Source organism: Molossus molossus, unplaced genomic scaffold (genome assembly GCF_014108415.1).
Source record: "Molossus molossus isolate mMolMol1 unplaced genomic scaffold, mMolMol1.p scaffold_m16_p_3, whole genome shotgun sequence".
Lineage (NCBI taxonomy): Eukaryota > Metazoa > Chordata > Mammalia > Chiroptera > Molossidae > Molossus > Molossus molossus.
The window spans coordinates 10,903,895-10,917,322 of NW_023425366.1; the positions used below are offsets into that span (position 1 = coordinate 10,903,895).

Here is a 13,428-nt window from a genome sequence, read left to right on the forward strand (position 1 = left end):
AGCATTGTCCTGTACACCAAAAGGTTGTAGGTTCGATTCTTGGTCAGGGCATATATCTGGGTTGTGAGTTTGATCTTGGTCAGGGCATTTATGGGAGGCAACTGATCGATGTTTGTCTCTCACATAGATGTTTCTCTCTTTTCTCTCCCTTCCTCTTTCTAAAAACATCTTTGGGTGAGAATTAAAAAAAGAAAAACAAAAGTAAGTTAGACTGTAGTAGAAACCTAGATCTTTGTTTTTTTATTGTATGTATTTTTAGCATAATTACATAGAGAGACCAAAAGAATGAAATAACAGAATAGGATAGAATAAATTCAGAAAACAGAAAGATGGTATAGGTAAAATTTTGAGAGTACAGTTAAAAGGGAAATAACAGGAGATAAAGATTATTTGCTAGAAAGGAGGCAGGATAATTTTCAGAGTCTTTTGCGGGGGGGAAAGACTACCACATAGTTTATTAGATATTCTGGGATAACTTTTTATTAAACTGAGTCAAGGATCAAATAATGTACTTATCTGTGAAGATTTTACAAATGATACAGCTCCAGTAAATATGCTATGAGGTGTTTTTCTAGTAAGATTGTTGGATTGCAGACATACTCACTTATTTTGATAGATAGTATCTATTAAATTCCTCACTAAGTTTTGGAACATTGTGAAATAGGAATATTTTTATTTTTTCATGAATTAAAAACAGGGGTTTTATATCTTGAATCACGTCTATCACTGGACTCATCACATCCTAACATAGCATAACTGAGCTAAGAAATGCCCTGTGTTTAAGACTTCTCAAACCTACTGCAAACTGAGTTATGAATTTAGGATTCTTAAGCCCCTTTCTTGGCTTTTCTTTACTGACACTTGGATATTCTCTCTCTCTCTCTCTCTCTCTCTCTCTCTCTCTCTCTTTTTGTTAATTCTCACCTGAGGATATTTTTCCATTGATTTTTAGAGAGAGTACAAGGAAGGGGGGGGGGGGCGGCATTGCTGTGAGAGACACACATTGATTGGTTGCTCCCGCACAACCCTGACCAGGGCTGGGGATCAAACCTGCAACTAAGGCATGTGCCCTTGACTGGGGATCAGACCAATGACCCTTTGCTCTGAGGGCCAGTGCTGAGCCCAACTAGCCAGGGCTGGACATCCTCTTTATTGATGGAGAGTATTGCTGCATGACAAATTACTACAAATGTGTAGCAGGTTAAAGTAACATTGTTTTATTAGCTCACAATTCAGTAGCTCAGAAGTCTGGTATAGCTCTTACCTGGAGCTTGTGAAAAATCAGTTTTCAGCCTCAGGTTGTTGGCGGAATTCACTTACTTTCTTGCTGTTGTACAGTTTAGGACCCTGTTTCCTTGCTGACTGTCAGCTGGGACCTACTCTCAGCTTCTAGAGGCACCCTCTTCTCTGCCACTTGGTTCCCTCTATTTTCAAACACAGTAAGAATCCCTCGAATTCTTGTGCTTTGAATCTCTCTCAGACTTGCTTGTCTGCCACCAGCTAGAGAAAAATCTTCAATTGGATCAAGCCTACCAATAATCTCCTACCGTCAGGACTGCTGGGCTGTATAACGTAAACGTAATCACTGTCATGTCAGTGATGTCATAGACGGATCACGGATTGGGACATGGAATCTTGAGGGGATGGAGCTTTTCCAGGATGAGCAGGAGATGAATCTGGATATTTTTTAGAGTTAGAGGGGACAGAGGAATACCTTCCACCCAAATTCTTCTTTTCCTATTTGTCTCTGTACTTTGATGTTTCTCGTGTGTGGGCAGTTACAGGAGCATACGTACATGATGGCCAAGGGATAAGAAAGTAAACAACTTTTTTAAATATTACAAATGTATTGAGTAGGTTAGAGAACGGATTACTAGGCAATTGATAAAGTATGTCACTAACATTTTTAAGAGAAGGGGCATTGAAAGCTTAATCACACAGTTGCGCAGTTCTCATTTCTTTTACCACCCTACCTCCCCATTTGAATTTCTGTTATATTTTCATTTTGATTGGTGCTACAGAACTTAGTGTGCTTTGTTTTTGTGTGTGTGTTTTTAGGTGTTTTATTTCAGACTACCTGATTACTACTCTTTAATTTGGTTTTCTGTCACTGTTTCGTAACACTTCTGTTTTTTTCCTTCCCAATTCTCTTGATTTCTGTATTCTCACAACTGTTAAGAACTTTGTTAGGGAATAATAAATGTTGGCACAGAATAAAATGGACAGTTTATAGGGTAGAGATGGTTGAGGTATCATAGAGTATTGAAATTGGCCATAAGTCATGCATTAAAAATGTTTAATGAATGTAAATACAGTTAAAGAACATTGGGTTTGGGCAGTGACACCCTGCACAGTTGAAAATTGTATGTAATTTTTTACTACCCCAAAACTTAAATACTAATAGTCTGCTGTTAGCCAGAAGCCAATTAAATATATTTTGTGTATGTATTATATACAGCATTTTAAAAATAAAGTAAGCAAGAGAAAACAAAATGTTATTAAGGAAATCATAAGGAAGAGAAAATACATTTACAGTACTGTACATATTTATTGAAAAAAAATTGTATGTAAGTGGATCTGTGCAGTTCAGACCTGCATTCAAGGATCAACTGTAGTTCTATTTCTTAATTGTCATAAACTCTTACATAGAAAGAAACAAGTGAGACGATTGGATACACAGTTACAAAGAAGAAAGACTCTGTCAATACTATCCAGTTATTTAATAATACATTAGTGAATATATGGGTTGTTGAACTTGCTTGTTAGAACTGCTCAAATAAGTTTGGGGTAAGAATTTCAAAGTAACTCGAATACATGTGGTAAAAGTAAGAGGTTAATGTGGTAATTTTCTTTGTGGTGAGGCAGCCTCTGGACAGAAATCCTTATTAAATAGGCTGATGGCGTCTCTAATGCTCAATTAAATGAGCTATCTAAGAATATTTTTCCAAAAGAGCAGGAATCATAGAACTAAATAGAAAAGTCATAATTTATAGCTTATTTTAAACCATGTTGTGACTTATATTGGAGGGGAGTATAGTTCCTATTATAATTGGGTAATTTACTTTGAGGTAGATCTGATCTTTGTGTTTTTAGCATGTTACTTGATTTCCTGTGTAAACACTTAAATGTTAACTGCTAATAGCACTTATTCTGATGGAGCACCAGGAAAAACTCACTTTTTATTTTAACATTTTATTTCTTTGATTTCTGCCTCCTCCCCTTTCCCACACCTACCACACACAGAGAAGACAGAGAAGCAAGGTTTCTAGCCAGTAAAATGGGGATCATAGCAACATTCCGGTCATGGGCAGGTGAGTTACTCTGTGCTGCTTTTTAACATTCAAGAAAAAAAACTGGATTTTATTTTCAGATATTAAATTATTATTGCAGCATCTAATTTTAGATGTTAATCTAGTCTTACTTTACATGTTATTTTTTAGAGCCAAAGGGATTTGTACAAAATTTTCAAATTGACTATTTGTAAGTCTGTGTACTCAGGATTACCTGGGCAGTTAAAAAAAATTAAACATGATCTATACCAAAAAAGAGGTGTTAGCTGTATATATAATTAAAGTTTGTTACCTAAAAGCACAATATGAAATGTTGTTTATACTAAATAAGCGATATAGGCCATTAATATTCTTAAATTTCTTGAGAAGAGGGATTATGCTTGTTTTTTCTTTCTGTGGAATAAAAAGCAAACATTTTTCTTAAAATAATGCCACCACTAAGTGTGTTATTGTGTATTAATAATTACCTTCTTCCTCTTGATTTTGTAGAATAATTTAAGGAATAGCATACAAAGGAGTGTAGCAGTAAACAGAACAAGAAAATTTTACGTAAACATTGCTGTGTAACTAGGTAACCCTAACTAAGAGTTATCTTTTCCATGCAAATTACTATCCCAGCCATTGGCCTCTGGCCAATATATATTCACTGACTTCCTCTGGCCTCTCAGTGCTTTGGGAAAAACTCTATTCATGCTATATACCTCATGACTGCCTATTTCCTCTTACCCTCATGGATAAACTAGGTATTGATGGGGGCCCAACGATCACACATTCTTTTTTATACTTAACTGCCTCCACACACTATTTCAACATGGAAACCAACACAGCCCTCCTGCCAAGTTTAACTATCACTGCCCTATCCCAGAACTCACTAACTCTATAAATAGAATCATAGTATATTTTTATTTTGTGTAAAGCTTTTTTCACTCAATGTGATTTTGAGATTCATTCATGTTGTTGCATATATCAGTAATATATTCCTTTTTATTGTTGAATAGTATTCCATTGTGTAAATATATACCACAGTGTTTTTAGCCCGCCTCCTGTTAGCAAAAACTTGACCTGTTTCTGGTTTTAATTATTGTAAATAAAGCTACTATGAGCAGTTTTATACACTTGTTTTTATAGATATGAGCTTTCATTTCTCTTGCATAAATACCCAGATAAAATTGCTGTGTAACACGGTAGATATATGTTATAGTTTTATAATGAACTGTCAGACTTTTTCTCAAAAATACTTACACAGTTTTATATTCCCATCATCATTGTATGTGAGTGCCAGTTGCTCTGCATCCTTGTCAGCATTTGGTGGTGTTGGTTTTGAATTTTAGCCAATCTGGTAGGTAGCAGTATCTGACTGTGAATGAAATTTGCATTTCTCCAGTGATTAATGATATTGAATGCTTTGTAGGTATTTTTTTTTTTTACTCTTTACATATCTTCTTTTGTGACATATTAACATATTTAAAATTGCTTGCCTCAGTTCTCCACTTAAAATTTTGATTCATACAATTTATTTGAAGTCTGTCAGTTATACTCTTCTGTGCTAAAAGTTAAATTTTAGAATTAAACCTTTCAAAGACAAAATGCCTAGCAGTTTTTCACTTGAGATTAAGGCGACATTAAATAAGGGAGACATACCATTGTCTGTCTTGCTCTCTTCAATGTTCTTATTCCCTGAGAATCACTCATCAGTAATTGGGAGTCAGAGGCAGTCAGATATCATGAACTTTTTGGGGTGTGAAACAGATAGAAGAAGGAAATGAAATGATACAATTATTGGTAATCTGTAATCAGGATATTTAGAGAATGTTTGAAATATACCATCAGTTATGATACCCAAATAATATAATAGTATAATTTAGCTTGGAAAAATATCACATGTTTTATACTTTGGACACATTACTGAAATTTTTTTTGAAATTGAAGTCAATGATTTTTTTCCTTTTTATACTTTAGGTATTATTAATTTATGTAAACCTGGAAACTCTGGGATTCAATCTCTAATTGGAGTACTTTGCATACCAAATATGGAAATAAGGGTAGGTAAAAGTTATTCTGATTGTTTTATTTTTTGGACTTTTAATTGGAAAAAGTAATTATATAAAGCTTATTTCAGGTGATGCTTTTTCCTCATGAATTGCTAATCTGTATCACAGAGAATTTTAAAAATACATAAATAAGTATTTATGACTTAGTTGAATCCTAAAGATAATAGGAATCATTAGAAATACTGCTGTTAGGAACTATGGCTGTATAAAATTGGATTAAAAATAATAAGCGAATTATGGTGTATTCATTAAATTATGTAAATAATACAGAAGGACATTCTCATTATAAAAGGTTCAAGCAATACAGAAATATATTTAGGAAAAAGTAACTGGTACTTATGTATCTTCTGCCTTTTAACTTAGATTTTTTAATTTGAGTGGTTTTGATTAAAATTGCATTGTTAATATGTATATGCTTATTTATTAGATATATTCCTCAATTATTAGTATATAGGAATTTGTATTGTACAGCTAAAACAAATTGAAATTGGAGGGAAAAAATTAACTTTTTCTTTTTTCCTTAAATGGTTTTTGTTTTAATCTTGTTCAAAAGAATACAATTTTTTCCTTTCTTGTTTCTTATTGTATCTTATTTATATGAACCAAATTTGGAGTTGAAAAATAATATTAGAAAATATTAGTCAAAGTGTCTCTTTTAAAATGTGAACTAGCCTTGGCTGGTTTGGCTCAGCAGTTAGAGCATCGCATCGGCTTTCAGTCCAGAGAGACCCGGGTTCGGTTGCCGCTAAGGGCACGTACCTCGGTTGCAGTTTGTCCCCAGCCCTGGTTGGTCGTGCGGGTGGCAGCCACTCCATGTGTCCCTTTCATGTCGATGTTTCTCTCTCACTCTCCCTCTCTCTCCCTCCCACTCTACTTGAACAAAAAATGGAAAAATGTCCGTGAGTGAGGATTTAAAAAAAAAAAGTGAACTAAAAAGTATTTAGACCATGGTAATGGAAGGCTGTGGTTATAGATGGACCGATTCAGAAACAGGCAACTAGAGGTTGGGGCAATTGAGTTGACTTCTTACTTAGCAGATGAAGATGGAACATGGTCTTTGGAGTCTGGCTGGTTGAGATTTGACTCCTAGTTTTATTTATAGTTCCATGACCTTGGGCATATTACTTTTAAACTTTAAACATATTTCTTCGTGTGTACAATGGGGTTACTAAAGATTATTTGAAAAGTTTAAATTGTGTATTTAGTAAGCACTTAGTAGTTATTTTTCATCTAATATGGGCCTGGTAACAGTAGTTTTATGAAATATATTGTTTTTATCAATTTTTTATTTTGTGACTAGGACATTTAAAACATCTTTAAGCAAAGATTCTTTTTCCATAAAAGTAAGCGAACTGTATTTATTTGCACTTGCAGCGAGGTCTGCTTGAAGTACTTTATGATATATTTCGTCTTCCTCTGCCTGTTGTGACTGAAGAGTTCATAGAAGCACTGCTCAGTGTAGGTAAGTATTGATGTGCATTTGCATCTGTTCAGTTGTCATTTTTAAAATGGCATACTTAATGGAGATAATTCCTCAGAGGGAAAATACTGAACTAAATATTGAGTATAATTTTCTTTTTTTATTGCACCACAGTGGCATCAAATTAATATAAAAATAAAACTTCCAGTAAATTTCTAAAAATAAGAAATTTTTAATGTCTTTTCTGTTACCCTAGCTCTTGCATATGAGCAGTGAAATTAATGGAAAGATGGACCAAGAAAGGAAGGGGAGACAATGAGAAACCTACATAATTCTCGAATGATCTAATTCTTATTTTATTTTAACCAAATGATTCCAGAGTCCCAAAATAAAGTTAGATTTGTGTACATTTACATAAATCATTATTTTCTATATACCTTTTTAAATCTATTTTTTACTCACCAGCATTTAAAGAGATTATTTTTAGCCTGACTAGTTTGTAGTTAGATACACTTATCTGAAGTGTTTCAGTAACTTCTGATTTTCTCTTAACTATGAAATTCTAACTGTTTCAGATCCAGGTAGATTCCAAGACAGCTGGAGGCTTTCAGACGGCTTCGTAGCAGCCGAGGCCAAAACAGTTCTTCCTCATCGTGCCAGATCCAGGTAGAATTCAGATAGAGAATGGTTCAGATTTATTACAGTTACTGTTTTTACGTTAAATTAGGTAATATATGGAATATTCGTTAAACTGTTTATGTGCTGTGTTTATTACAGGCCAGACCTCATGGATAATTATTTGGCACTGATACTCTCCGCATTTATTCGTAATGGACTTTTAGAGGTAAGACTTATATCTATTATTTTATTCTACTTTATTTTCTCTAACAGAATTATTTCAGAGCAACAGTCATGATACATAAATATGTTCACATATACTATTTTGCAACTGTGGTATTTTATTTTTATTGTTAAAGGGTTTGGTTGAAGTGATAACAAACAGCGATGACCATATCTCAGTTAGAGCTACCATCCTTTTAGGAGAACTTTTACATATGGTAAGCTTATCAACTTCTGATTATGTTTCTTATCAATATTTTAGAAAACAGGTTATTTTAACAATGTTACTTTGTATGATCTCAAAGAATACATATTTTTTTGGGTATATGTCTTTGCATTTCAAAGAGCCCTTGGTGTCTTATATCTTGATCTGTAAATATAGGCTGGTTTTAGAAATGAAACAAATATAAAAAATACAAAGTACCACGTGTTGATTTTTTTACACTAATCTTCAATGTTAACAATTTGAGTCCTATAAATCTTAATCTCTCTTAGTAAAGACTTTCTACCTACAAAGCAAGGAATTACAAAACTATAGATACTACTTCAGTCAGCTAGGAATGGAATATGGTAGGTCAGTGCCTGAATTTTTAGAAAGCTTTGTGCAAAAGTTCTAAATATAACTGCCTTGTTTGAACACAGTCTTCTTTGTAAACTTACAGGTTGAGGTTTACAGGGAGGGAATTTTTTTTTTTTAGCAATGATTTTGTGACATCAGTAACTTCTGGAAACGAGCTAGGAAAGTGTTCTGACCATTCCTTACTCCCAGCAAATCAGATAGTGAGGGAACTTTGATTGTAAGATAGAAATTTGTATTTGTGTAGGTCACCTCTTAGTAAATTAGTGAATTACTAGATAAAAAGAACTATTTTAAACTCATTAAGGAAGAAGTAACCCAGTGGCAAATCTTTTAAAATTATATTCTGGCTTGCTATTATTGGCAGAGTATTTTTTGGTTTTGTTGTTGCTGTAGCACCCCACCTCCCAGTTGTTTTTGTTTGTTTCCACATAGCAACTGGCTGTGTGAGTGAAGTAAATAGAATTATACGGAGTTTAATGGTAACTGCCCTGTTTATCAGTGAATTAGCCACTTGCTCAGATCTTCTTCAGCCCATGAAAGAATTAAGTAATATTGCAGGTTCTCGAGTTTATTTTAATTCTTAAGATGTTTCCTGTAAGCATATCAATATCCAGAATTATTTGCCTTTGTATGAAGGAACCACTTTTATAAATTTCATCTGTTCCTTTCACCTATACACCAGAATTGTATGATTCTCTTGAAATATAAAAAGCTCATGATTTTGAGTAGTATGGTGGTGTTAGTTCAGTTCGTTGCCTATTATTCTTATATCTTCTGGCTTCTACATTTGATTAATTTTTTTTTTTTTTTTTTTTTTTTTTTTAATTTTGTTATCTTCATAGATAAAAGCAGACTGAGTGGTAGAATTATATTTGGAAAGCAGGAGTTAATAAGTTTCTTATTTTAAATATTGTTAGAATATGAGACAAACCTGTTTGAGACAGTGATTTTTTTAAACTTAAGAAGTCTGTGTTATTGCGTCTAACATTTTAAATATTTTTAATGTAACATTACAATGCTGGATCTAAGTTTTGATACATTGTTTTTTGAGATCATTTAAGAATTGAGTTTAATCATATACCACTTAAAAATTATAATTAGATGTTATAATTAAAGACCTATGAAATTTATATTTTTATTAATGTAACGTGAGTCTATATTTGTTACATCTCCTCATTGAAAATAGATAAGATAAAAATTATAAATAAGTGTGTATTAGGAAGTAAATTATTAAGTTAATTTCATGAGTAAAAACCTCGGTCTTTAGTATTATATCTGTGGATAATCCCTAGAACATAAATTATTTCTATTTCTCAGCTCTCACCAGATGTTATGTTTCATTTCAGGCAAACACAATTCTTCCTCATTCACATAGCCATCATCTGCACTGCCTGCCGACCCTAATGAACATGGCAGCATCCTTCGATATCCCCAAGGAAAAGAGACTGTGAGTGTCAGAGCTCCAGCAAAGTTGGTTCCCGGCTTCTTTAATACCCACTTAGATAACCTTTTCTTCTTTGTTTGAAAAGTAGTATGTATAAATTATTCTTTTAGGGGATCCTTACAGATAAGAGGAAAATTAATGGTTTTAGTTAGCACTTTGTGTTTTAGGCCACGAATTATTATAGCTTAGTAAAAGCAACTTTTTCTAGTGTGTTCTTGGACAAAGACATAGATTTTCTACCAGATCACTAAAAATGTTAGTTGTGAGATTTTTGGACTATAGGTATTTTATGTTTTGAGCAGCAATTTGGGCTTTTTTTTTTAAACTGTCTAAATTATTTTAAATTAATAAAGCACAAAGATTAACAACGTATTTTTTTATATGTGGGGTTAAAATTAATGTTGGAATTTAGCAACCCATACTGTAGGCATTGAAGTAAGCTGAACTCTGAAGGGGATATTGCAAACATAGAATGTATAGACAGAAGTATGGTAGATAATATAGCTATAGCTCTGCTGGAATTCCAATGCTAATGATAAAACATAATTTAAAATGTAAAGGTGGAGGAGCCCTGGCCGGTTTGACTCAGTGGTTGGAGTGTCGGCCTGTGGACCAGAGAGTCCCGAGTTCGGTTCCCGCTAGGGACACGTACCAAAAAAGAAAAACAAATATAAAGGTGGAGGAGCTTGATTGAGTAGTGCTAATAGAAATCTTTTCATTTGATAAAGATTATGTCTAGGCTAGGGATGTGGGGTTTTTTTTCCAGTTATGACTAGAAAAATCTATATATTTGGCTCATATTTTTTTGTAATGTTAGTGAAATGTAGTTCATTAGCTGTTCAGAACTGAGTTTTATTAACAGTTATAATACATTCTCAAAAGTTTAGTTAGCTTTGCTCATAAGTACACATATGAGCCTCACTATAGGTAAATAGTATTCTATTTATTGGTTTTAATTCTGTCAATGAAAATACAAACGGAAGTTGTATTATAAACTGAGGGCATTAAGGACCATGTCAGTCCTGACTCTAGGCTTACTAATGATAGTAAACTAATGATAGTTTTCAGCTTTTATTTTAGTACTTGCATGATGGAAAAATGTACTTTTCAAAGCCTGACAGACTTAAATTTTCTGGGACAGATTATGGCCATGAATTTTTTTTTATATATTTCAGCAGTGTTTTTTTGTTTGTTTGTTTGTTTTCCTTCGTGGTTCCAAATTTGAGTAAATAATTTACTTTTTAGTAACTATCTGTTCTTGAACTGATGTTTCAACAGAATAATTTAGTGAAGTGATCTCTTTAAAGTTATGCTAGCTTGCTGTATACAGTATTTATTTATTTATTTATTTATTTATTTATTTATTTATTTATTTTCCATTAGGCGAGCCAGTGCTGCCTTGAACTGTTTAAAACGCTTCCACGAAATGAAGAAACGAGGACCTAAGCCTCACAGCCTTCATTTAGATCACATTATTCAGAAAGCAATTGCCACACATCAGAAACGGGATCAGTATCTCAGAGTTCAGAAAGATATATTTGTTCTTAAGGTACTGACAACGAAATTGCAAGTTTTAACTTGGTTTCCTAAGTATGCACATACTTGCTTGACTTTTCCGTTTTATTCATGCATATGGATTTTTAGATGTCTTCCAAGTTTTATAATGAAGAGACAATTTAGAGCTGGGTTTTTATAAGTTTAAAACTAAAAATATTTGATGATCCATTATTAAGTGAAAGTATTTTCTTTTGTTTTTAAAATTTAAACTTAGTTTTCTGATGTGAGACAATTTTCCTTATGACTTTCTGATGATTTTAGGATACAGAGGAAGCTCTTTTAATGAACCTTAGAGATAGCCAAGTCCTTCAACATAAAGAGAATCTCGAATGGAATTGGAATCTTATAGGGACCATTCTTAAGGTATGACAGGATATTTCATGATGACGGCTTATTTCATTTTATTATTCATTATAATTCTTTATAATTAAACGTTTGGTAATTGTTACATACATTTATGATATAAATATTATGTTTTTCTAGTGGCCAAATGTAAATCTAAGAAACTATAAAGATGAACAGTTACACAGGTATGTAAGAACTATTTTACTTTTAAATGTAAAGAACTTAGCTTTAAAGTATACCTAATATCTGCTAAAAGTAATAATTGGTTCTTTAAAGATACATACATACATTGTAATAGTTGATATTCTACATACAGATGCTCCTCGACTTACGGGGTTACATTCCTCAAACCCATCATAAATTCAAAGACGAAGGTGCATTTAATACACCTGACTTATTGAACTTCACAGCTTAGCCGGCCTTAAATGTATTCACTGTAAACATGTTCAGAACACAATATACAAAATCTCTGGCAACATAGTACACTGTAGAATAATGTTGTGTACTCTAGTGATCATGTACCTGCCTGGGGGCTGCAGCATACTGCCACCCCCCAGCATCAGGAGAGAATATTGTACCATGTATCGCCAGCCTGGGGAAGATCACAATTAAAGTTTCTACTGAATGGGTATCTCTTTCACACCATCATAAAGCTGGAAAATCATTAGTTGGAGACCATCTTTTTATGCATTTTTATGTATACATAGTCTTATTTTATAACCAGAAAGCATCAGTTAATTCACTTTTTAGTTATTTACATTCTGGTTTTAGTTTTGGAACAAATGAAGTACTTGATTTAAGTTTCTCAAATTGGGTAATATCAATGATACAGTAATCTTAGCACTAATATATGAGGATGACATAATAAGGACATATTGTTTCCCTCCTAAAATAATGGCCATTATTAATATTCCACCTCTTCTATTTGCATCTGACTTTGGAGGGTTAGCCCTTCTTCCTCCTTTTTATGCTCCCTTTAATCAAGTTAATGTTCCAGACCTTCCCTGAAACATGCTAATGTTCATGGCAAATACAGCACTTTAAGCTCCTATGCTGTTCTCTAGTACCACCACACATTTTACTCCTCTGACTTAGGTGACCAGCCACCAGTGCTGATCTCTGTAGAGAAGTAAAGAGGGCCTTTATATCATATTTTTATTGTATTTAGTAATTCTTCATATTTCACTTAACATCTGTATGAAAATTTGAGAAATATATCGAATATATAAATTACATTGAATAAAGAAGCACAGCACTAACTTTTAATACTCTGAGAACAGAGATGATGTCTCATTCAACTATGTTTCTCCCACTTCTGTAACTGGCACATTTATTCGATTGGATTATAGTGAATGGAATTAAGTTGAACGAAATTAAATGGGAACTTAGAACATAATGTTGAAAACTGTAACATTGAAATATCATAAATTATGTTCATTGCTTCAGAAATATAGTTGCCTAAAAATCTTGGCCTAATTGTGAAAAGAAATCACAAAATCATAGCGTGATAATATGCTTACAATTACCTAGAATAAGATTATTATAGAGCCGTGGTACAAAGTTCTTCATAAAATACAATAGAAGAAAATGTATGTCCCAGTGGCTTTCTCATATTTATCCAACCCTATTTTCCAGCTATGTTATATATGCATTTTTCCTGATAGTCCCTTTCTTCTCCACAATTTCTTTCAGGCATCTCACTGTGAAATTCTTACTCTACAAAGATATTCTTTAAAATAAAGGGTATTTTGGGGGAGAGGGGTTTGTTTTTTTTTTTGGAGTGTGTGTGTGTGTGTGTGTGTGTGCGCGCGCGCGCGCGTGTGTGCGCGCGCGCGCGCGTGTGTGCAAGTAATCTATCAAATATGTTTGTTAAATTTCTTGCCATTTACCTCAATGGTGTA

The 13,428-nt window shown here is 33.2% G+C and overlaps 1 protein-coding gene across 23 annotated transcripts in view; it reads left to right on the forward strand.

Annotated features, from left to right (window-relative positions):
- The window catches only part of RICTOR (RPTOR independent companion of MTOR complex 2), a 107,414-nt gene that overhangs the window by 68,835 nt on the left and 25,151 nt on the right, over window positions 1–13,428 (forward strand). For 22 of the 23 annotated variants that reach the window (XR_004961745.1, XR_004961746.1, XR_004961752.1 and 19 more), the window contains 10 exons: window positions 3,244–3,311; window positions 5,250–5,332; window positions 6,716–6,803; window positions 7,337–7,427; window positions 7,539–7,605; window positions 7,739–7,819; window positions 9,528–9,628; window positions 11,009–11,174; window positions 11,444–11,545; window positions 11,666–11,712. Coding sequence is in view for 5 of the 23 variants with exons in the window: in XM_036280463.1 (XP_036136356.1) it covers window positions 3,244–3,311; window positions 5,250–5,332; window positions 6,716–6,803; window positions 7,337–7,427; window positions 7,539–7,605; window positions 7,739–7,819; window positions 9,528–9,628; window positions 11,009–11,174; window positions 11,444–11,545; window positions 11,666–11,712 (894 nt within the window). In the remaining 18 variants the exon portion in view is untranslated. Of the gene's footprint in view, window positions 1–3,243; window positions 3,312–3,779; window positions 3,862–5,249; window positions 5,333–6,715; window positions 6,804–7,336; window positions 7,428–7,538; window positions 7,606–7,738; window positions 7,820–9,527; window positions 9,629–11,008; window positions 11,175–11,443; window positions 11,546–11,665; window positions 11,713–13,428 lie in introns of those variants that run through there. The other variant, XR_004961760.1, reaches the window with a different exon arrangement.